Source organism: Haliotis rubra, unplaced genomic scaffold, assembly GCF_003918875.1.
Source record: "Haliotis rubra isolate DU_JTF1 unplaced genomic scaffold, ASM391887v1 Scf289, whole genome shotgun sequence".
NCBI lineage: Eukaryota > Metazoa > Mollusca > Gastropoda > Lepetellida > Haliotidae > Haliotis > Haliotis rubra.
In genome coordinates, this window is record NW_025766956.1 from 81,253 (window position 1) to 106,799 (window position 25,547).

General features: G+C 37.1%; 1 protein-coding gene across 4 annotated transcripts in view; it reads left to right on the plus strand.

Annotated features, from left to right (window-relative positions):
• Nucleotides 1-124: 124 nt before the first annotated feature.
• Nucleotides 125-25,547, plus strand: part of LOC124281713 (centrosomal protein 43-like) — a 32,863-nt gene continuing 7,440 nt past the window's right edge. The window contains exons 1-13 of one of the 4 annotated variants that reach the window (XM_046717662.1): nucleotides 125-215; nucleotides 4,929-4,982; nucleotides 9,030-9,084; nucleotides 11,071-11,159; nucleotides 11,698-11,850; nucleotides 12,339-12,368; nucleotides 14,251-14,307; nucleotides 16,198-16,268; nucleotides 16,487-16,548; nucleotides 17,398-17,421; nucleotides 19,137-19,279; nucleotides 22,173-22,375; nucleotides 24,954-25,040. In XM_046717662.1, coding sequence (XP_046573618.1) covers nucleotides 135-215; nucleotides 4,929-4,982; nucleotides 9,030-9,084; nucleotides 11,071-11,159; nucleotides 11,698-11,850; nucleotides 12,339-12,368; nucleotides 14,251-14,307; nucleotides 16,198-16,268; nucleotides 16,487-16,548; nucleotides 17,398-17,421; nucleotides 19,137-19,279; nucleotides 22,173-22,375; nucleotides 24,954-25,040 — 1,109 coding nt within the window. In that variant the 5' untranslated portion in view covers nucleotides 125-134. The remainder of the gene's footprint in view (nucleotides 216-4,928; nucleotides 4,983-9,029; nucleotides 9,085-11,070; nucleotides 11,160-11,697; nucleotides 11,851-12,338; nucleotides 12,369-14,250; nucleotides 14,308-16,197; nucleotides 16,269-16,486; nucleotides 16,549-17,397; nucleotides 17,422-19,136; nucleotides 19,280-22,172; nucleotides 22,376-24,953; nucleotides 25,041-25,547) is intronic. The other 3 variants (XM_046717665.1, XM_046717663.1, XM_046717664.1) reach the window with 3 other exon arrangements.

A 25,547-nucleotide genomic window follows, 5' to 3' on the forward strand; every position in this document is an offset into this window, starting at 1 on the left:
TAATTTCAGCATTTATCCATGACATATAAATGCATTAGGAGAAAAATAAGTTTCTAATATTTTAGGGTACTCAGAACTGTCCAAAACTAACTTTACCAAAGCGCATGCGCAGCGTACTGTTTCCGAACTTCAAGATGTCTGCCGACGAAGATACCGAACTTAGGGATTTGGTTGCCCAGACGTTAGAAACTAACGGTACTTTGGGCAAAATAAGGGTAATTTGCAATTACATCCTTGACTAATCTTTTTGTTGCTTCATGTTGTGTAATTGTCATTGATGGTATGTAGTTTGATGTGCACGTCTCGAGTTCTGAAGACTTTTCTGCTGTGCTCCGACATGCACGCCACTTTGTTTACGTTCGATATAGGACAGTGACAGTCATTGAAAACTTAAATTTAGGCATGCCTGATCACATTATCATTTCTTCTTCATCAGACATTTATTGCTATTAAATTCTAAGTACAACAAAGTTATGGTTTCTCTTCTTTGGTTTCAGTGATTTGCACCCATCATGTTAATGGCTATGCTCAAACCGGTGGGCATGATCACTGGAATCAGAGGTTTCGAATGTCAGTTGACGCATGGTTAAGCTATAAAAGACTGCTGTAAACTCGATCGCATACTGTATTGATGCCCACCTTTGTACCGATATTATACTCGAATCTGGTATCTAGGTCGTGTAAAATCTGAATTCCTAACTTTTATCACCAAGGATTAGTCCAGCAAGACTTTTTTACTGCTGCATTGTGTTGACTATCACAAAGCTTTGTATGCCAGGTGATTAGGTGTTGCTGTTGAAGTTGTCAGCACAGACTTTTCAAACAACATCAGTATAAGTAATGATTCGCTTGACTGGGTACATAAAATTTATATCTCATTCATCGGATTGTCCTCAGATTTTCTGTAGTGTCGCTGTTCATTCTTTGTAAGAGGTTCAAATATCAGCACTAAAAGTGTTCCAAAATATAGTATAAAAATCCAATAAAGTTGAGGGGTCGTTCTCAATGCTGTGTTTCTGTGGTCCCAAGAATCAAATACTGCTGAAACAAAAACAAACCCTTCTTTCATGTTCGTGACAGGAATTTTTTAATTTTAATGCAGAAATATATATGCATGCTGTTGGTGTACAATAACTGCTCAGTACATAAAATTACAACAGTTATAAGAGGAAAATACCAGGTCTTCAGGTTTGAAGTATTAGAATACACACAATACTTGCTAATCATCATCATCTTGCTTGATATTTTAAGATTTCTAAAAACATGTTATTACAGTTTTCATTAGTTATTCATCTTGTTCAGGCTTGGACATTTTTTCAAATCAAATCACAGACCTGACATCATTGATCAAATGCACATAACTGTTTAAGCTGATATGGTAAATCTGATTTTGACCATTGTTTAGTAACCGAAATATTTGGAAAACCATTAAAAGTTTCCACAACATGACCATGAAGACTGACTATATATCATGCTAGGGAATGTGACCACGTTGTATACACTGTGCAGGTGCTTCATCTAGAAACCCATGTTTATGGGGTCAATCCTAGGTTTGCCCTCATGTTCCTTGGTACAGTACTAAACCCATGTTCATTGGTTGAACCAATGTGATAAATGTCTGGTCCACATTTAAGAATCCACTTGCACTTTTTGTGAATTCATTAGAGTGTAGCGAGTTTGTATAAGCTCTGTTCACAGATGTTTCATTTCTACTATAGTCCGTCAACTGAACTTTTGGCACCCTGTTTTTCACAATTTACCTTTTAACCGAAAATGCCTTCAAAATGTTTTTAGGCATACGCTCTTTATATCTTATGACCTATATCAGGTTTAAATTTCATAATTTTATGTCAATTATTAAAGCTTCTTCTTAAGAAGCCATCTTATAAAAATATGGAAAATAGAAGTAGTTATACAAGGGAGTAAAATGATAAGATGGAACAGCAAACAACATGGTGTGACACGCGTGCATCTTGTTTACATTGTTACGTCTGCAAGCAAATTTAAAGTGACTGTATAATCATCACAAATCCATTTTAAACAAGCAGATTTATTGAAGTCTTTAAATACTGGTTGCTCAATCTCTTGTATCAAGATCCAAATTTGAGCAACAGCTTGCATATGGTATGCTTTGATACATTAATGTCATGTCTTCTTTTGAACAATATTTTCTTCAGTTTGCTTGACGATATGGACTCACTGGGTTGATGTAACCAACGCATGACGTCCCTCACAACCCTTCTATTGAATTCATCAAGCTGTCTTTTCTTTGCATGTTTTGAGACGGTCCCCAATTTTCATGTCATCGTCCGTCTCTGAAAGAGTGTCATGGGAGATAACTCTTTGCTATGTTCTTTTGAGGATCTTGGTGTCATTAATGTCTTTTGGAGAAACACTCAGTTGAAAAAAAGAGGGTGTTTTTCGCTTGCCTTGCGCTTGAAAAACTTGTCAACTGTTTTGATGATTTACCAGTCATCTTTGTACAACATCGTTTTTACCACAATCTGTGTGTTGACGATCTTTGACATCATTTGAGCGTGCTAATGTAAATACCCCTGCATGTACATATCATGCTGACACACATTTTACAATGTTGTTGGCTTTTCCATCAGGCGCGTTAACCCATCGTAAAACTCTCCACAGTTTTACAATTATTATATGACAGGTTTAAAGGCAAAATCTTTAATAATCCTTTTAAAATTACTAAAATCGATATCTTGTTAGGTCACGGTATATAATTACCATATGAACAGAGTAGCGATTTAAAATATTCAGGAGTTTTATGTAAATTGTGAAAAATGGGGTGCCAAAAGTTAAGTTGACGGACTATAGCTACATCATTGTCATTGCAAGCCCAACAATGTTGAGAGTTTCCAGTAGTTGTTTACCAGCGGATGCGCAATGTTGCGCAAGCACCAGTTTAAAATATTTTTCTTTTTCCACTAATACTCTCTTATTTATTTGTATCAAGAGGTGTTAGATTTTGTGTAGTTTTTTATCTTTTATGTTTTTAATTTAGTAACAATGCGTTACACCGGTCACATTCTGCCATGTTCTATTATTCGCAGTTTTGGTCAATTTAATTATTTAAATACATTTTATATTTCGGTTTCAACATAACTATTAGGACTAAATGAATTATAAATGAGAACTAATATACATATATATTTTTTTCATTCAGTAATTTGCATCATTCCACAGAAATGGAGAGTATTAGTATTATATTTTTCGAAGCGGTAAGAATGCATTACACTGGACACATCAGCTATTTTCGAGTCAGTTCGATGAATGTATTCTATTTATTAGGACCCAATATAGTAGGTAAATGTCCGGTGTAATGCATCAGTACCATTTGTTGTTTTTCCTTTTGCATTTTTTATACTTTTATTCCACACAAAACGGGAGACCAAAAACACACGATGAAATGGTTTAATGTAGACATTTGGGGCTAATGGAAATTGGCCTGGCACTTGCACTCAAGCCACTTTCACACGCTACATTTGTTCAGTAATGATTCGAAGGCTAACTTACCCTCATGCCGTCACTAGACATGATCATGTCTCCCTCATTCCTTAGTGCGATCCACATTATCCTTACACTAAGTTACAGTGTTCCTACAACACTTCTGTCAAAAATCATCCAGTGGTTTTTATAAAAGTATGTCATTCATGCATGTACCGTGAAATCGACGTCTGACACCTGACGTCAACAACCATTTTCAGTTCGAGCCGTATCTTCAAATTCCTGTAACCTTTGTAATTGTCCGTGACCTAGTTGACTGTTTCCGTTCATTTTCATGACGCCACAGGAATGACTCGATAAATTTGGACATTGTGTAACAGTGTGGACGTAGCTCAGTTGGTTAGCCGTCAGGCTAACAATCCGAAGGTTACAGGTTCACGTCCGACGGATTCTCACAAACTGGTTGCTTGTCTTAGTGACATGTGACCTACGGCAGAAAACGTTCTCACGAGAAGTTGTGCTGCTGAATTCTAAAGGTGCTCCAAACAATCATATTTAAATAATATCAGGGTTCGAAGTGCCCCATATATTAGCGTGCCATGGCACAGTAAATATCGAAATGGCACGGATAAAAAATGTTCTCGGTGCCCTCATGGCACGCCAAATTTTTCAGAGACATAACAGACCTTTAGTCATTAAATAACCAAACAAAACACTTATGAAAATGACAAACAAGCAAAAACACAATTCTTAGCTATTAAATGTGAGGTGAAATTGGGTTTAACGTCGTGCTTGAGAATATTTCGCTCATATGACGACGTGCATGCGTGTGTATCTGTATGTGCGGCTGCTTGTACTAGCCCAGACTTAAGCTGGTTTTATAATGCTAGCCCACTGAGATACCATGCTGCAGTCAAGAATGAATACCCCACACAGACACATTATACTGACTCCGAGCCGACCAGTCCTTGTTGTACCCATTAATGCCGAGCGCCAGGCAGGGACCAACAAGTACCATATTTTAACGTCTTTTGGTATGACGCGGTCGGGGATCGAACCCGCAACCTTCCGTTCTCCAGGCGGACGCTCTTACCACTACACCACGGAGGCGCAAGCTATTAAAGGTGTTGTGGAAGCATAACAAATGAAACATAAGAAAGCCAGCTTAAACAGAAGACATATCAGTGATAACAGAAAACTGGTTATATTTGTTGTTTTCTGACAATAAATTTCAAAAGATCATCATCCTTGCTACAGTCATTTATTCTAAAACATGTGGGCACATTGATTTCTGAAAGGCACACCTAAAATATTTGCCTGGTGCCCTAAGGCACACTTAGAAAAAGTATTTCTATCCCAGAATAACATGAATAGTCAGTTGCTGTGACAATAATAAACACCAAAATCACTTGCTAATTCATTCACTAGAAAACATGACTTTAATCCTGTTATTATTTCAATTCCAGGCACAACTACGGGCAAGTGTATTCTTGGCATTAGAGGAGCAAGAATCAGTGCAGGTAATTATATTTTAAGACATAGCATTGTTAACATTGCTAGAAACAATTGTAGTCATGATGATAGCATAGCTGTTAACCCAAAATGTGTCCAAGAAGTGAGGACCATTAAAAGCCTGGGTCAGGGGCCATAGGTCCTATTCGGGTCCGAGGCGAATTTCTGGTGGAGGGGCTAGGGTGGCAAATTCCCTTTCTCCTCTTTCTCCTCTTAGTAATATTCATAAAAAGTTCTGGTGGAGGGCTAGGGTGGCAAATTCCCTTTCTCCTCTTTCTCCTCTTAGTAATATTCATAAAACACTTTTACGAAAAATTAGAGATTTAGTGTACTGGCCGAGAACATGATTTTTATTAAAAGAATGTGAGGCTCACGGCAAAAATGTGCGAGTTGACAAGTTTGTGATAATCAATTGAAAACTTGAAAGTAAATATAGTGTTCACGAGAACGAATGTTAGTAGTACCATCAGACAAATCCAGCAGATTTGCTGATGGTCCACGATTGTAGTAAAATCTACTCCCCAGTCCACAAAATCTACTCTCAAAGCGTATTTTTTTCACAACAAGGAATTCAAGGGATGTGAAATAAATTCAATTGTCATTTATCTTAGTACTTTGTGTTTTCAGGGTCAGACAACCTTTTTAAAAAGATTTGTATTTTTTCCATTAAAAAATTAAATTTAAGAAGATTATTGATCACAGTCAGTATTGTATGAGGTGCCAGATGGTAAATAAATGAGTTTTGAACATTAACCACGTGATTGGTTGATGTCTTTATTTTGCTGGCCGATCACAATTCTTGATACCTACCTTACAAGGTTTTGTTTATTGGTTGTTGGCCAATCACTGTCATGCCACAATAGCATCAAAGGTAACATGAACAGTTTAGCATCAAATTTCATAAACCTGTGTTATAAATCATGCAGTGCACAGGAGTTTCTTAACTCATTTGACCCAACAACACAGGTCAGACCAGGCTGTAGTCATGTCAGTACTTTCAGGAACCTACATGTCATGAGATCGATTGGGTCATGATATGAAATCTATCACTTTTCACAATGTCAGAAAGCATGTATTCATTTCAGTTCACCTAACTGTAGCGACAGATTTACAATTACTGACAATTTTCTGCAATGTTATTGTAAAAAACAATTCACATACACACACGACAGATTTACGCAACCGTTACACACACTTTCCGCAACCGTTCCACATCAGGTTTGTCAAAGAGGAAAACAAAGATGTTGCAAAGAAATCTTTTTGATGAAATTAATAGCGATAAATAAGATCAACAAAAAATTATAAAAGTTTCCAAACAAAATCTAAGTTTCTATTTTCATCTTTTTGTGTGATCCTGTAATGTAAGTCAAAAGACATTTTGGCTAAACACTGTTTAATGCAAAGAGATGTTTGTCACAGGTTGGCAACCTAGTATAGTATGTCCACGATGTTTCATATTTTAAGCATAAGTAGCAATTTCCTGCTTAAACCATAGAGAATAACATGATTTAACTAAAGACATAAATCTAAATCTGCAAGTTATTGTACACAATACGACTCCATTGCTGTAATGTGATTGGCTGCCTTTAGTCATTTTCATTATTCATCCAAAGCTTAAAAAGCATAGGCATTAAGGTGTCACATTACCAAGAGGAAAGCCATTGTTATCAGGAAATAAGCGACCATACATATTATTTTCAAAATCTTTTTGTAATAATTTTCCGATTACATAAACATGCAAATATAAAAGAAATAAGTAAGAGGATGTAATGACATCTTACAATTGGCAAAAATCGCTGAAATTTTCAATCCCCATTATGTGGACATTATGAATGCGTAAGCTTGCGTTTTCATTAAATGAATTTCAGTTGTAGTTGTATTATTTGAATCAAATGATGATTTTCATTTAAATGAACAGTGGGTTTAGACGTGTACGACATAAAGTAGCAGTGTTGTTTTACAAGTTGATATTTTTCTTTGATAAATATAGGTTTCATCTATCATCTCAGAATATCAGTAAATGCTTCTGGTTGACTAGTGTCGAATGAATTAAAGAAAGTATTATGATGGCACAAACCCCTCAAAGAAATGCTCGTCGACGAAGTTGTTATATCTCATGTTAAATATGATTGATTGTACAGTAATAGTTCTGATGTAACTAACATTGTACTTTTTGTCAACTATAGCATATAGCTGATGTTTGCTGTTTATTAATTGTATAATTGTTAGTAATGTCACTGCCAGTTATAAGAAATGTTAAATCGTAGATATGTGAATTATTTCCTGTGCATCCTGTGAATTTTCAGTGGGTCAAATAGACATGTGAAACTTACAGGACCAAATGTCAGTTCAGTTTTACCTGATGATGGGGCCAGAACAAGCTCTGAAACGTTGTACTCAAGAATAAAAAGAAGATGTAACCCAGAAAAATCTCTTTGTTCAACACTGAAGTAGTGATGAAATTTTATGTTCTTATTCAATATGAAGATAAAAGAAAAAGTCAATTAGGCCAAATAAAAAAAATGTGGTTCCGATTACACCTCTTTAAAATTTAGGGTAGGTAAGTAGGAAATGTTTTTTATGCCCCCGCTATATATGGCTGGGGCATATAGGGTTACCTTCCGTCCGTCCGTCCATCCGTCCGTCCATACGAAACAGGGAATGTACTCTATCCACTTCTCCACAAAACACGCTCTGTGGAATGCAATGAACTTATACATGGGCTTTCTTGGGACTCTAATGGTGTGCATCTCATATTTTGTTTTTGTATTTTAATTTTTATTGTTTTTTTTTGTAAGTTTAGAGACATTTGAACTTGGGTACTTTTTGCTGAATTTCTCTATGGTGATAGTGTAATAGGGGATGAAGCCTATCCACTTCTCCACAAAAACTGCTCAACAGAATTGAATGAACTTCTACATGTCTTTCGTAGGGTGTGCATTTCATAATTTTTTATGCAATTTCTTAATTTTGTCACTTTTACAGATGTTTGAACTTAGTTGAATTTTGTTCTATTCAGCCTGTTCGTTCCATCCAACAGAGGGATGTACGTTATCCACTTCTCCTCAAAAACTACGTTATGGAATTCATTTAGATTACACATGCATCTCATATTTTGAGCTTTATGGGGACTCTAAAGGCGTGCATCTCATATTTTTTTGTTTTTTGTATTTTATTTATTTTTCCAATTTTAATACCCCCCAGTTTTGAATTATTGATCTTTATTATGCAAACTTTTGTGTGATTATGATGAATGTCAGTAGCCAGGGGGCATCCGTGTCCCAAAGGACACAATTTTTCTTGTAATTTTTACACTATATATCGTTGACCCGATTTTTTAGAAGGAAAGTACAAACTAATAACACATGTATCAATGTGTAATTAATTTATTGGGATAAATCAAGCTTCTGAATAATAAAATAAACCATTGTCGCCAAAATAAATGATCATATTGACTTTCTTTATCAGAATGACTGATATCTGAAAATACTACACCCACACAAATTAAGCCCAAACTAAAAACAATGTAATTGTATCTGAAAGCTTATTTTATTCAGTGACCGCTTCGGCCAAAAAACAATGGTCGACACCAAAATTCAAGGGTCGGTCGGTTAATCGGAACCACAACAATTTTTTTAAGGTCTTACATACAGTACTGTTACCTGAAAGTGCATTGCAATAAATAGGTACTTTGTCAGTTAAGAAATGATATGTGATATATTCATTAAACATGTTAAAAACTGCATGTTGATATGGTAGAAATAATCAATAAAGAAAATAGCATTGTTAAATGAATCTAATCATCTGGTATGTTCATGTTTATTGCATGTAGCCCACCTTCTGAATGTCAGATTGTTTTGAGAGGAACACATGGAGAGTGTAAAGAGGCTGCTGTTATGATTTTTAGTATTTGTATCAGTGAAGAAATGGTGTTACTTTTGCTTTTCTTGAACATGGCAAACTATAAGGTGAATATCATATATGCATAAGGTCAATACACAGAGTATCAGTTGGTGTGAGTTGCATATGATAATAACCCATGATTGTTTTTTCAGAATAAAACTCCATTCTTAAACAAAGACTTAAAACAGTTCCTGTCAACCAAAGAGGGTGAGTTTCTTGTCTGTGAACTTCAGGCATCATTTTTTTCATTTCTCTTATGCTGCACTGTATCTTTTGGCATTGTTGTCATTGTGAACTTGCTGATGTACATGTATTATGCTAAGAGTGGGTGAGTGAATTTTGTTTTACGCCGCACTCAGCAATATTTTCAGTTATAGTATGACCAGAAATTATTGAGAATTTTAAGAATGTGTTTAATTGGATTTCTAGTATAAACAACCTTGACCAGCTATCAAGTGCTCAGTTTCATTCAAGAGAGACAACTCCGTTAATCCTTTTTCATTAGTTTGTGAAGAGTTATCCCCCTTTGTTTACTTGCTAGCAGATGGCATTTTCAGTGATCCTCAGTATAGATGATTTAGAGAAGAGGAAGTTGACTTTAGAGTATTATAACAAGGACATCAGATCAGCTTAAGTGATTTCAAGTAGAACAGGCATCCCTTTGTCTACTGTTATCATGTTTTGAAAAATATTGCAAATGGATATGGCATTGAGCACCAGGGAAGCCCAGGTAGGCCCAGAAAATTGACTGTCGGTGACAGGAGGCAGCTTGGTATTCTTGTTTCTGAAAACAAACGAAGGAGTTTAGAAACCTTAAGGCTGGATATGATTGATAGAGGAACTGTGGCTGTCTGTAAGGAGACAATTAGAACTGAGCTGCATGCAATGGGTTGGTAGAAAAGTCGAGGAATTCCATCACCGATCATGAAACCTGAACAAAAGGAGCGAAGGTTGAACTGGTGCTTACAGCATAGAAATTTTAATTGGGACAATGTGATTTTCTCAGATGAAAGTTCTGTGTGGCTGTTTCCTAATACACTGAAATTCTGGACCAAACAAACTGAAAAACCTTTGTATCAGCGCCCAAAGTACAGTCCGAAATTTAGCGTGTGGGGTGGCATATCTGTGTTAGGGGCAGCGCCCTCTGTGTATTTGAAGGGAAATGAACAGTGAGCGGTACACAGATATTCTCGTGGGACATTTACTTCCATCTGCTCACGTGTTCTATGGACAATTTTGGATTTTCCAGCAGGACAACGACCCAAAACATCGTTCAAAGCATTCACAGGCCTGGTTTTGGACCAAAAATTGGACATTATTAGATTGGCAATGCTATAGCCCTGACCTAAATCCAATAGAAAATGTTTGGGGACTTATGAAGGAAAGTGTCAATAAGAAAAATCTGACAAATATTGCTGAAATGAAAGAAGAGGTGGTCCGATATTGGGACAGCATGGACCACGACTTTCTAACTTCTTTGATCAGTAGTATGCCCCGCCACATTGAAGCCTGCATTGCTGCCCATAGTGACTTGACAAAATACTAACTGTTCACCTGTCTTTGAATCTGGAGTTATGTTCTGCTAATATTCACATTTATTATGTGAGTAATGAGTGAAAAAAACAACAACTTGCAATCTTAAATTCTCAATAATTTCTGGTTGTACTGTATGTGGCTGCGGTCTATAAATAATTAAGTCTGGGCCAGACAAGCCAGTGATCAACAGCATGAGCATTGATCTGCGCATTTGGGAACCAATGACCACCTGATCCCGTTAGTCGCCTCTTACAACAAGCATGGGTTACTGAAGATCAATATTCTAACCCGGACCTTCGTGGGTTTATTGGGGTGGTTGGGTAGCCTAGTGGTTAAAGCGTTCGCTCGTCACGCCAAAGACCCAGGTTCGATTCTCACATGGGTAAAAAGTGTGAAGCCCATTTCTGGTGTCCCCTGCCGTGATATTGCTGGAATATTGCTAAAAGTGGCGTAAAACCAAACCTCACTCACTCACTCACTCATGGGTTTATTATGCTAAGAGGTTTGTTAAGCATGTTTTAGAGTAAATTTGTAGACAGTACCTTTGTAAATTGACGAAAGGACTTTTGTTTTCATATTCCTGATTGATGAATATTATGCATATAACCAAAAGGCTTTCAAATTTGTGATAAATAACTCCGGGTTTTTTGCATTCAGGTCGGCAGATAGCAAGTCTGGTTCGTGAATTCCTAGAGTTCTTTGACCTTGAATTCACATTGGCTGTGTTTGATCCTGAAACAGGATTGGTAAGTAAAATTTCAGGGCCATCTGCAATTCCTCGGGTGGTCTATCAGTGTGAGTCATGATGTAGTGGATTTCACTTTTTCCTATTGATTCCTTTTTAACCTGTGGGGGTAGTGGGGTAGCCTAGTGGTTAAAGTGTTTGCTCGTCACGCCGAAGACTCGGGTTCAATTCCCTGCATGGGTATAATGTGTGAAGACCATTTTTAGTGTCCCCCCACTGTGATATTGCTGCAATATTGCTAAAAGCGGCGTAAAACTAAACTCACATTCACTCACTTTTTAACATATTGATTAAAGTAACTGAAAGAATATTCCAGGTGAAAAGAAAGTCGTGAATCATCATGAAACGAGACATTTTGTTTGTAGATCTTTTATACAGATGTTGTTTGCTCATATTTAACTATGCACCAACTCCCAAGTGAAACAAATCCCTGTGTTGAATTAGTCCCTCTGTATCATAGTAAATAATTAGAACACTTTTATCACTGACATAGTGATTCCACCCTGTATTTTACCTAATGTCAGTGTTCATGTTAACAGGGTCAAGATTATGATAAGCGTGCCACACTAGCAAGGGAGTTGAAACTCCCTGACACAGGCTCTTCTCCTAAGGCCCCACTACTGTCTGAGGTTGTTCGTCCAACTGCACAGGGAAGCAAACCTCCACTCACCCACTCCAGGTCAATCACTGAAGTAAGTATACCAGTGTGTAACACAGATCTCTACATTTCTTCTGACATTGTGACAAGCAATTCTCTATCATTGTAACTTCTCTTGAGTTTACATATATTTGATATCATAGTTCTATCTTTTTCACCTTAGTTCCTAGGTCAACCTTATACATTCAGTAGTTCCAATATATTGGTCAACTTTTGTTCACTACCTGTACCATTTAAAGAATGATATGAATCATGTAGCTTAATGAATTAAAATAATACTCTGCCCATGAATTAGTAGTCATATCAATATAAACCTAGAATTAAGTCAAATGGTCATAAGGCCACTTACACATGATTCTCAGTCAGGTGGTCAGTCTAAGGAACAGACTGATATACAACATGTTCAGCAGCAGTATGATCGATATCTTGTAATGATATATACATAGTCTGACCGTGATGGAGTAGAGTCACTGTCTGTTGTGTATGCTGGTAGATACTGTATCAGTCTGTGCTATTCTCTAGGATGCCGAGGACATCGTGAGAATCCCAAAGGTAATCTATAGGTAGTGTGGGAGGGACCTCATGTTCTCCTCCAAGTGGTGGTACATGTGTCTTGTGTTGTACCTACACTTCTTGTTCTCCTTTTTTATGTGTCAGGGTGGTACTGTGGGTACTTGCACTGCTAATTGTTATGCATTTCGTGGCTATGAACATATTGCATGCTTAGTTACCTTCTGTAGGTATATAGAAATCAAAATACCACACTTTTAACTTTAGCATGTTCCATGAACTTAAGGCCCATATACTTCTGTGGTAATTGCAGAAAGTATGTGAAAATCAAGTTATCTAATATATCTTTCTTTTTAATGCATAGCTCTGTTTACAGAAAATGCCAATCACAGTCCTATTTTGACAGATTGTAGATTTATCAAGGGAATACATTGTGTTTGTGATGCAAACCTAGTTCTTCTCATACTGACTAGTCACCTATATATAACAGTTATGTGTTTGGAAATACAAGGTAGACACTGTGCTTCAATTCTCTCTGGAAGTACCTATCAGCTGTGCAAGAAAGGCAATTCAGCAAATTGTGGCACCTTAAATAACTGTTTGTGAATAATTTGGCTTTTTGGATCGCAAGAATATTGGTAACTCCTGAATTTTATGATTTCATTTCAACTTGTCACTTACAAAACACTTGCCAATAAGATGAAAATATCCATAGTTTGCTTGATATATCGGATAATTTGAAATAACGACTATCATCATTTGTTTGCCAAACACCTTCAAAATAATTCTGTAATTCCAAAATGCAAATCTCAGTAATGTGCATGTCCATTCTTACACTTCCATCAACAATATCCTTGTCATTGGTGGAATTGTCATTGGTGGTTATCACCAGCATCTTGTTTTGTTCTGTTTATGAACTTCAATTCATGCAATGATGTTACTGATTGTTTCTGAATTCAAAATATGGAATTATACAACATATTGTGACATGTATCCAAATAAAGTGTTATATCTCAGTATAATGTGATACTCTTTGAACCTCTGATACCCATCCCTACACTATATACAGGTTATGTTCCAAATGTATCTTGATACATATTCACTAGCATTTCCAATCCAGGAATACAGGTAATACAGCACACAATTATTTGTTAATGTAGTGCTATGTTGTTATGTCAGTTCTTGTATTCTGTGTTTGAATGGTACAAGTTGTAACCATGGTAATAATGTTGACGTTCTCTACTGCATGCTTCCACTAAGTTCCAGCAAGGTCAAGAAATTAACTACCTTGTCCTTGGTGAACAGTATTCATTTTAACAGGGAAGAATTATAATGTGAGTGAGTGAGTTAAGTTTTATGCCGCACTCAGCAGTACTCCGGCTATATGGTGGCGGTCTGTAAATAATGGGGTCTGGACTAGACAATCCAGTGATCAACAGCGTGAGTATTGATCTACGCAATTGGGATACCATGACAGCAAGCCTGACCACCAGATTCTGTTAGTAGCTTCTTTTGACAAGCGTGGGTTATTGAAGATCAATTCTAACCCGGATCTTCACGAGTAGAAATATGATGTATGAACATGGGTTTTGGGGCGTTTGTACCGTATATGATTAGAAGATGTTTGCAAATTGTATTACTGATTATGTATCTAAGATTTTCTCACTTGATAAACTCCAAGTACATACTGTCACAAAGAAAATATTTGATTGAAAATTATGTATTCTTTGACTCAGACAGTGGTTTTATAAGATCCGAATATCAAAAGGGTACCATCTTTCCATTCTTTTACATGTTATAACTTTCTAGATAGTTTGTGAACTGCTAGAGCTGGAAGAGAACTCACCTCATTGCAACCTTGTATACATAGAACAGGTGCTGAGATGCAGCTATCAAAGACATAATGAAATCATTACTGTTTCAGGAACTCACAGCCGCACAGATAGAAACTGCACAAAAAAAGTTTGAGTATTATGACAAGGTATGTCAGCACTTCATTAGTTCTCATCATTTAGTCTTAAAGTTGTTTGATTGCACACATTTTTTAATAGTGGAACAGATTTTGTATTGTTGAATTATGATAATAGAAAAAAAATAATGCTTGTGATTAGTGGTGTTCCGATGATCGAAAATCAATTGAAAGAAGGATTAAAAATAATTATCGATTGTAAAAAAACATATTCTCGATTAATCAGAATTTTGTTGTTTCAGTATAACACACTTGAATGAAGTAAACTAACCATTTAATGTGACGAATATTCATGAACAAATGTAATATTCAACAGCGTAAAATTTTAACTACTTTTATTGTTTAATTAATTAGTCTCAAGTGCTGCAGAGCAGTTTATTCTGGATTTAACGCTATATAAGATTTTCCATAGATATATAGATAGAATTACAATTCTAGTGTTTTTCTTGCATGCGTGCATTTCATGGCATGACAGTATTAGTTATAAGAACATTAATTAGAAAAAACTTGGGGGAAAACCCTTAAAATTGGTGATTACATTAATAATGCATATATTTCCATTATAATCAATAAACATTCAACACAAGTCCTCCGATAATCGTTAGTGGATTTGGTTTCCAATTCCCAACACTACTTAAGAAATACAGTTTGTTCTACCACCATGTATAGTGTAATAAAGCACACTTTCGCACTGAACTATTATAGTTAAAGTACGAGGATGCTTGCGTCCGAGTGCTTTAACGTTATAATAGTTCAGGGCGAAAGTGTGCTTTATTACACTATACATGGTGGCAGAGCGAACTGTATTTCTTTTCTAAGATGCCAAATTTAATACTTTCTAAGGATAATTACAATTAATTTAATTCAGAAAACAAACGACGGTGTCGGTGATCTAAATTAAGAATCCTCGCACAGGGCTAACTGGCAGCTGTTCTATTCATGTGACTGCCCCCCTACATTAAGACGAACGTTACCAGAAAAAAACAAATGATAACAGTTTGATGATGGTTTACGTTCGAATTAAATATCTTCTCTAAATTATTCTCACGTAAACCATGTGGGGAAATATAAACATCACATTTCTACTACCAACGTAAGTTTAGATCAGTACATCCAGATGAAGGTGAGTAGTCAAGCGACATTCCACGTTGCATTTTGGGAATGTAAACATTGCGAACGTTACCGTGTTGCTGAAAACTTGTGAGTCGAATGGAGACATTTTAACTGTCGTAAAACATACACATAATGTTTCCACCAGTGATATTAGCTGCGTGAAGCAACTGCAAACCAAGAAACGGGATGCAACGGAGTAGTTTAATGAAGGAGGCCGTACGACGCGATGACAACTGATATGCATCGTGGCTTCGCTTACATTGTGACGTAATGCAAAATGGTTCGATTACGAGGGAGCAGACTTGAATGCCACAGTGACGCCAATACATTGTGACGTAATGCAAAAAGTGCACATTATCGTCTGATAAAGTACTGTCAGCGCCTTTGATCATTCACCCGAAGCATCTTAGAATTATGATTATGTCTGAACCTTGTTTGCACAAGACTCAATCCACAAGATGCATGTCCTGATTGTTACCATTTTCGTGCTAACGTGGATAAATGTGTGTTAAAATTTCATTCAGAGCTAGTTGCCTTGTTAGGAAAGTTAACAGCCACAAGGCCATCTGCTACATGAGCTTCAGTGAGGGGCTGGACTGAAACCCTACCATTGGGAATGGAGTCACTCATTCAACTGTTCGCAGCAACCAATGTTGCTTAACTTCACCTGACTTGTGAACTATGTACTCTGAAATGTTAGTCTGCACAGAACCACATGCCACTGTGGACTTGGAAGAAATTTTAATTGGAGGATTTCATTGTCGTTATTTTCTCTGTATGTTTTTCCAGGATGGAAGTGGTTCAATTGACAAGGACGAACTACGAGAACTCTTCATTGACATCTTCCCACATTTCCATAAGTAAATAAGTTTCATTAGAATATTATTTTTCTACTTAAGGTAACTGATACAAGTAATATTCTCGATGATTTTCACAATGTTTTCTGTCTTAGTGTCATCATAGTATCAAATTGATTAGAAGTATGGTTTCCTTTTTTTCATCAAAAGAGAGTGGTTGACGTTCAAAACCTGTGTTCTTTGTGTTGTAATAATGCAAGCCGTGACTATTGTTGTTTCAGAAATATGCTGGACAGATACGTAAATGATGAGTTTAAAGCTGTTGATCGTGACTTTAATAGCAGTGAGTATATCATGTTTTCACTCCTGCCAGATATCAACATCTCTCTAGGGAGTGAAAATGTTTCCAGGAAGTTTTGGCAGGACACCTCCAGGATATGCTCCTACACGTGTGAAGTGATACCCTGTGATAACACTGCCTGTTCACTATATCCTCCTTGTTTTGATATGGTTAAGTTGAATTATGTTTTTGTGCATACAGTACCACTGGAAATTAAAATTTATCAATATGGTTAGTAAGAAGTACTAGTAGGTAGTACAAAGGATACAGACTAGTTTCATAAATATTGTTGGGTAATTAATCTGAAAGTCTCGCAAACCATCCATATTGGCTTTCTATTAAACTTAGAAAGGAATGAGCACAAAGTCCTTCCACTGTAACAGGTTCTAATTTTCTTCTTCATCATTTATATTAGCTGTTTAGCAGCCTTGATAAAGTAATGGCGAGATTGGGGGGCTTCACTACCACACAACCACTCATGATCATAAATCATGAATGCATGTTATTTTTAGAATGTCAATGAGCAATACTACATTTGTTCAGATGTGTTTCCAATGGATGTCACTGTTGATGACCATCATCGAATGCAGAGTCACTTTACTGCTTTTTTGAGCTTCACCTTATTTTTATAAACAGTCTCCCTGTTCCATGCTGCTTTATTAGTAGCAACAAATGTGACTTATGAGCATCAAGTATTCTATACAGGTGTACCTTCAAGTACTCCAGATATTTCTATGAGCGAATGTTTACAACTTTTCAAAAGTAATTTTAAGGTAACCTTTGAATCGGATTTTGTCTGCATTACGTTATGGTTGATGGGACCAGAAGTATAGTGAGTTTCATTTCCTATAGGAATCTACTCACTCACCCCTAGAGGTAAATAATTCAGGAATTGACAGCATGAAGTCATCTATTCTTCTTCCTAAGAATGCCTGCTTAAGGCAGTGATGTTTCAACCTGAATGTTGCATGTTATATTGTTGTTGACTAAACAATGTGGTTAAAATTGATAACATCTTGTGAAAGTATTCATTGCATTGAGGAATCAGCTGGTGATTCCATTGGATGTACCATATCATAAGGGTCTCTGAGGTATCTGTGTACAGAGATTCTTACCATTTCTATACCAGGATCCACTGGTATTACCTTTGATACTATCTTTCATTTCACCCGACTTAAAACATCCCCAAAACATGTCACTTTGTCCCACATTCCACATGAAACTGGTGGAGGAACTCCCTTCGTAATGCCCTCTGTGAACAGACTACACCTCATGCAACCTTCAGCTCATAACTATAGTTTGCATCTTCTACTTTTTTCATATCTTTCACTTTATTATTTTATTCATTCATTTAAGTCATTGTAAATTTGCAATTAACCAAGTTTTAAAGAGAATTACATTGTTAACAAAGAAGAACACTTTTTATGGAGAACAAGTTCTTTGTTGCAATAGATGCGATGTTTTGGTGTAGATGCTAACACTGTTAGCAAGCAAGTGATGGTAACAGTGTTAGCATCTACACCGAAATGTTACATCTATTGCAACAATGAAGTTGTCTATCCATAAAATGTGTTCCTCTTCATCATGCCAGAATTTAAATGGCACTGAAAGAAGTTATTGTTAAAGGAATTATATTTTGATGAATTTATGAGCAATTAGATAGACATAATTAAAATGTACATTTGTCCATGATTTATGCTGAATTGTATACTGAAATGGTAGACAAAAGTGCCATGTACTTGATGTAGATGATGAGTGACTGCTGTGTGTAGTCACGGATGACATGGGTAGAATAGTGGCTGTGTTGTAATGAAAGTGAGAAAATACTCACCGCACAAATGGGTAGGGTGCACTTGTTGTTGTCATCGGTGATGGACAGGTAGAGAAACTAGATACTTGAACATCTATGAGTAGTAGATCAGTAATGAAAGCATTTTGTCATATTTATGTGAATTAGCATTAGTGCATTGTCCCAGTATATAACATGAATGGTAGAATACCTGTCATCTGCTTGTGTTCTAACTGCAAGTGGCATGATACCATCTTGCATGTATTACCGGGTAGTTACCATTGGATATGCTCCACACAACCCAAACTCGTCTCACAGTAATTAGGCAGCAAGGATGGTAAATCTTTTTTTTCTGTTGAAATAGTTGTTTTGTATTGTCTTGGATAAGCATGCATGTTATGGAAGGGAGATAATTAGTGATGAATTTGTGTGTTTCTATTTTGTTACATGTGCTGTATTCCTTGAAGGAAAATGTTACCATGATTTTGTGACATTCTGTGTTTCAAATGTTCAGTTCAGTAACAGTTCATTGTAGCAGAGATTTAACCTCTGAATCAGTTTAGTCTTTTCATCATCAGCAGTGATATTACTTGTGGTATTGTGATATTACTTGATGCATTTCAGGATATATGTCTGATGAAGTGATTTAATTTGGAGTTGTTGAAGCATGTGGAGTGCTCCAGCTTATGTATGTACAATACATCCAACACAATGTCAAACTACATGCTGCTACATGCTCTACAAGAGTTAGATATTGTGTGAAACTGTGGATCCCATCTCAAAGATCTGTGATATGTTGCAGGTATTGACTTCGAAGAATTCCTGGTGATGTACAAGCGCCTATTCTTGCTGTGTCGAACGGTGGTGGCAGGTGATGTGGAAGACATTTTGCCCACAACTTCCAAGAAGTTAAGAGACGTCCCTGCCTCTCCACCTTCATCCAAGGTATTTATGGTGTCTTTGGATTTCAAGGAAATAGGTTAAACCAGCTGTTTGCAATTCAAGCTCAAATTTAGCTTATGACATCCATATTCAATGGGGCACTATGCTCCGGCACATTGGCAATCATTGCAAAATGGGTGCTAGTAATTATTAATGATTACTCTAGTTACATAGGCACAGTATTTCAGGATTACTTTGGGCACTAGCTAAACATCAGACAACATCTAGACTGAAAAACAGCAATAGACTGTGGATGCTAATCACTTGTTGAAGTGCTGATAAAGCCAAGGACAGATTCAGTCTTGTATGCTGCAATGTCTTTGTTACAAACTGTAAGGTATGTCTTTAAAATGCAGTGCTTCATTAAAATACTAAATGGTCCACACTGAGTCAGTAAAAACTGGCATGGCATCTTGATGGCCTGGCACTGTGAAATTATCAGTCATCCAGAATAGTGGAAGAAGCCACACACACATGCATTCATGTCACTAAAACCAGTAACCACCAATAACACCATTTCGACTCGTCTTTGAGATTGTGAGCGAGTTGTGTTTTACGCTGCTTTTAGCAATATTCCACTTCCAGCAATATCATGGCGGATGATACCAGAAATGGCCTTCACACATTGTACCCATGTGGGGAATCGAACCCGGGTCTTCGGTGTGACGAGCAAACGCTTTGACCACCAGGCTACCCCACCACTTTTGAGATTGTCGCTGAAGTAGGTTGGTTCATAGCAAATGTAGACAGGTAGTAAAACTTACGCCTAACAATTGGGCAAAAGACAGCCAGTCATGTCACGATCCATGCTGTGTACAGTTGTCATGTTTGAAATCACAGAGGAATGTCCTCACCTGCATGTGAAGTGTGCCAACATGTTCTAGTCACAAGTGGTGGACAAAATGGATTTGGTGGTCAAGCTTGGTGACTTGTTTGAATGCTTGCCCCACAGATCGCTGCTGACAAAGTCTGTCAGTGGATAGTCTGGTCCAGACTATGTTATTTACAAGCTGCTGTCATGTTACTATAGTATTAGTTCCAACAAATAAACAAGGAAATGCCAGGTAATGTTAATGAGGGCCAGTAATCTTAGATCAAGGTGTTCCGATTGATGAAATTGAAATGTCAGTCTATTCATATAAGGGAATGATGGAAATGGCAGAAATGTAAACATTTATTGCCCATGAAAAGATTAAATTCAGTGTTTGCCAGGTGTATGTGGGACAATTTGTTTTGTCACTGTGGCAGTGGCCCGCTGGTTAATTGAAATGACTGGAGCAAATGGCCATAGAGTATGTGCCATGTTGTAGATGTTGTAATTGTGTATTAGGGGCCGTTCATAATTCATGGCAATTTGTAAGAACAATTTTTCAATATTTTTATGTACAAAATTGCTGACCAAACCCCATCCCACCCCACCTCGACGCCATACTCTCACTCTCCCATCTGCAACATGTACACACAAACGACTCCTGTCTGAGAAAACAACCTTCTGCCACTGTGCATGTCTCAAATGCTGATGTTGGCGAGCCCATGCTAAGCACAGACGACGGTGCCGTGGTGTCAAAATCTGTCCAACATAGGGTCTCCCACAGTGTAGCCGGTGTGCTCTCACACATCAACGCACAGTGTTTCCTGAAATTGGTCTGTTGTGAATCCCAATTGTCTGACGGGCTGTAACAGTAGCTGGAAGAAAACGGTTGCGAAGATGTGACGTTACGATGTAACGGTCTTGCCTGTGTGATGTCACTCGTGGCCTGCCATCTCTAGGTCGATCTCCCACCGAATTCATTTGATTTTGGCGTTCAATCAGTCGGTAAATTGTCGTCCGATGTACTCCCATATGTTGTGCAACGTTGACAACACTGGAACCAGCATCAATCATCCCAAGAGCACGTAGCCGTGCTTCATCAGACGTGGCATATTGTTCTCTGAACCATTCAGAAAAAGAACACAACAGAAACTGACGTCGCATCTTTTAAAGGGTTCTTCTCTCGTTTTACTTGGAGAAAGGGGGCAGTGGGGTAGCCTAGTGGTCAAAGCGTTTGCTCGTCACGCCGAATACCCGGGTTCAAATGCCCACATGGGTACAATGTGTGAAGCCCATTTCTGGTGTCCCCCGACGTGATATTGCTGGAATATTGCTAAAAGTGGCGTAAAACCAAACTCAGTCAGTCAGTCTTGGAGAAAGTGGCGTGTCATTAAATTCACGTGCACAACGAGTCAGGGCATGCATTTATGTGATGTGTTTCTGTTGTTTTTTCCCATAAAAATGTTCCATAATTAGATTCAGTTGTTACGGCTAATCTGACGTTAAAAGTCTTGTTTCAGAAGTTACATTTGGAAAATTGGTTTCAAAGAACATTTAACATGTACATTCGTTATGATTGTAAAGTAGATAAGACAATTATGGAAACTTCAAAAAACAAACATGAATGTCGCGTTTCTTTTGGAACTAAGTATATTTTAGATTTATTCATAGAAAACATTAAAGCATTATGGGTTTATAATTGTGAAGTAACTATTACAGAAAAAGTTCTAATTCCCTCAACATTTGCAGTTAGTTCACGATCACTCAATGATTGTAGTTTTAATGAGAGCCCCAATTTATCAACTTAAAAATCCAGGACACATTTCACAAGGAATAGTTATGTGATGCATCTAATAAAATACCTGTGAAGATCTAGGTGGTCAACTAACCTTGCTTGTTAATGGGATCGGATGTTCAAGCATGCTGACAGGATTGATGCCAAATCATGACATCAATCCCTGGATTGTCTGACTCAATTGTTTACAGGCTGCCAACATAAACATATATCTGGAATATTGTCGAGTGTGGCAGTAAACAAACATGCAAAACATCTAGTAAAACCCAAACTTGTTTTCTCTCCTCCAGTCTACCAGTTACTCAGAAAACAACTTCTTCAACTCATTAGAAGCCAAAAACCACAAGAACCAGGAACACAACAAGCAGCCATCCAGCGAGGCCAGCAACGGCCCCAAACACAACTCTCTCATCGACCTGAGCAGTGACCAGGAGGGCGACTCCTTCTTTGATGAGCCTGTACCTGCAGCTGGAGGCTACACCTTGTCCAACAGGTAGCATTGTGTGGCACTACAACATAGCATGGCTTCACTGGTGTAGGGCTAACGCTGTAGAGGAAGGAACCATCTCATTCATATTAGATGTTGTTTTGTGGAAAACTGTTGTTTTAACCAAAAAAAGTCTTTCTGGCCTGCATATACATTTCTGGTGAAAACTAAGTAAAATAAGATGACTGTCATTGCCTTATAAAATATTAACAATTAATGTGTTAATCTTTTTCATGTTAGGCTTTTCAGTAAAAAAGACATAGGTAATGCTTTCTTTGACATGGTCATATGAACTAATGTTTCTTACCAGTTTAATTTCTATGACTAATGATAATATATGTTTTCTATTTGTCTCTTTATAGGAACAGAAATAAAAAGTGTTCATCAACTCATACATATTTTTAATCGATATTAAAACAAATCTAATCACAAGTCAAATTGATATAACCAACTTGCAATGATAAATATTTATAAAGTTCCAAGTATAAATGATAAAAACTGAAACTGTCAATACTGCTATTTGCTCATCAAGATTAATTATTGATGAATGTGACCCAGTTCCCTATTGTTTTCCACTTGTATACCCTTCTCCTGTCCTTTATGCCTCCATCAGATAGCCCTGCATGGAAACCTTATAGCAAGTTATTACCTTTGTACTCCTGGTAACCTTACAGAATGTTGTACACGACAGTTATTACATTTATATGCCACTGTTGGTACTTCTACACACAGGAGTTTATATGTGATATTCTCTTTTCACAACATTATGCAGATACATGTAGTGAAATAATGAAAATAATGATAAGATCAGAAGGGGACAAGGGTGATTTGCAAAGTTGTTTCCTATGATTCAAATCCTAATCTGATGGGTAACGGGCATCTCTGGACTTGCCTTGATATGACTAAATTAATGTGATGCTAATTCCAACTCCCTCACTAAGTAGTTTAACTGTGGCGTTGTGATACAGAGAGACCTGTGATAAGTCTTGGACCATTCAATCTTAAGAGGGTGTGGTTGTTACCAGCTGGAACGAGGCTGTTTCTGATTGTTCTGCTGTGCTGCACATGGCTCACTTACTTTCTGCTATCACTTCATCTTCAGTTCTTATTAAAAGCAAACCCTGGATTATGGGATAGAGGCTGTGAAGTGTCTGATATTTTTTGTCAAAAATGGCTGCTTAGTCAATAGTTTACCTGATCTTAGACTCAGTTATTTGTAGGCCCCCACAATGTAACTGGAATATTTGCTGAATGTGATGTATATAATGTTCACTCATGAAGTGTAATTAGCCAGATGGTATATTGCCGAATAACACATGGATCAGGTTTCTTTACTTTGAAATGTTGTTTTGCTAGTAAAGAGGTCCATGACAGGCTGTTAACTCGTACAGCAACTGTGTCATTATTGTAATCACAAGTTAAACAGAATTTAAATCATTTCTGTTTCAAGACCATTCATCTCTATTTAGTGTTTACAAATACCAAATCTATCACAGCATACCTTCAAACTTGTTCAAATGTAAATTACAGTCAACTTATTAATCCAAGGGATTATATACTTTAACTTTCGAGAGTAACACTTGAAAACAGCTATCTTTCTTTGACATTTCACATTTTATTTACTTTCTTACTGTGAATAAATTTAACTAAATTCCACTTTCCATTGAGCATGTGAAGTATACTTAGATACCCATAATTTAAGTAAAACTACCTATAAACCCAGATATAGTTAAACATTTATTGTCTTGGTCGTCCTGAAAGGCAGCATGCCCAAAGAAATGTAACACAATGCTCTGTCTTTTATGCACAAAGTGTAATATGTGTCTGAAAACTTTCCCCAACCCTCTCCTTCCAGTGACCTTGTGGTGTTTACATGTTTTAAATGGCCTGTTTTTGTTTGCGTAAAACTCATACAACTAGAATTACTTGTGATAATGCCCAGCATGAAAAGATATCCCTACATTTCTTACTCCCTACATCATTATGATACTTGCATGATTGCAATGGTCAGTATTTGATGCAGTAGAACTACTAGTTGTGGTAATGCTGGTCCATAAAAGACACCTTCCCTCCACCCATCCCACATCCCTGTACAGCCAACCTCCTTGCATGAAGCCAGGTCTCGCCCCCACACTCAGCAGTATATCCTTCTCATATGTTGTAACAGTAATCAAAGCAGTTCAAAATGATTAAGTTTGTAAAACAGTTTGCCAAAATATTGATTGATAAGGTTCTTCCTGCAATATGATGATGCCTATTAACCAGCATATATGATGTAGGCTGTTTAGGCTATTTATGTTATTGGGGATGTGTGATTGAGATTACTCCTACATCGTCCTTTAACCTTTAATGTTTTTTTACAGAAAGTAAGAGGATTTCTTATTGTCTTGACACAATATTCTTATCCATTCATTCATCTGTCTGGTGTATTGCAAGATGTCTGGAACAGCTATCACCCTTCGTTGCACATTGCTTCTTCATCTGTTTATTCACAACACTCTAACCAAACTCTCCTTATCAGCATGTCATTTCATCACTGTTGTTTTCCACTTGCCATTCATCAATTTGTTTATCATCACAACAGAAATGTTAGTCCCTCGTCTCATAACCGACGCAGTAGTTCGCCTGGGCGGACATCCCAGATTCCTGTGTATATCGCGGGTGCCAGGAGGTTAGTGGAGGATGTACCACCTACCTAACAACATGTTAGAACTGCCTGCTGCATCAGTCACTGTTTGGTTTACTTCGTTCATGTGCTTCTGTTTCACTGTTCAGTTTCACAGCTTGCTGAATTGGCCTGATGTTTGGTTTGGTTACTAACAGTGTTTCTCGATTTTGTGTTTTATGTCGGGTTTGGAGTCAGGAAACATTAAGATAACACTTATTTTATCCAAGATTTTGTCTTGAGAGTTTGATATAAGATAGAAGAGTCTCTTTTTCCATGGCTCACAAAGTTGCATTTGGGGGACGCAAGGGAACTGTTAGTAGAGGTTATGCACGATGCTTTTATTGAAATAATATTATAGGCTTTACTTTGATAGTTAGGAATGTAATTTATTCAGCTTGAAAATATTGGTTGCAAAAATGCTATGATACACCTCATTTCTCAGTATACGTTATTGCTGGGCCAGATTTGAGGTGCTGTGCTTTGTTGACTTAATCTGTCTGCATAGGATGA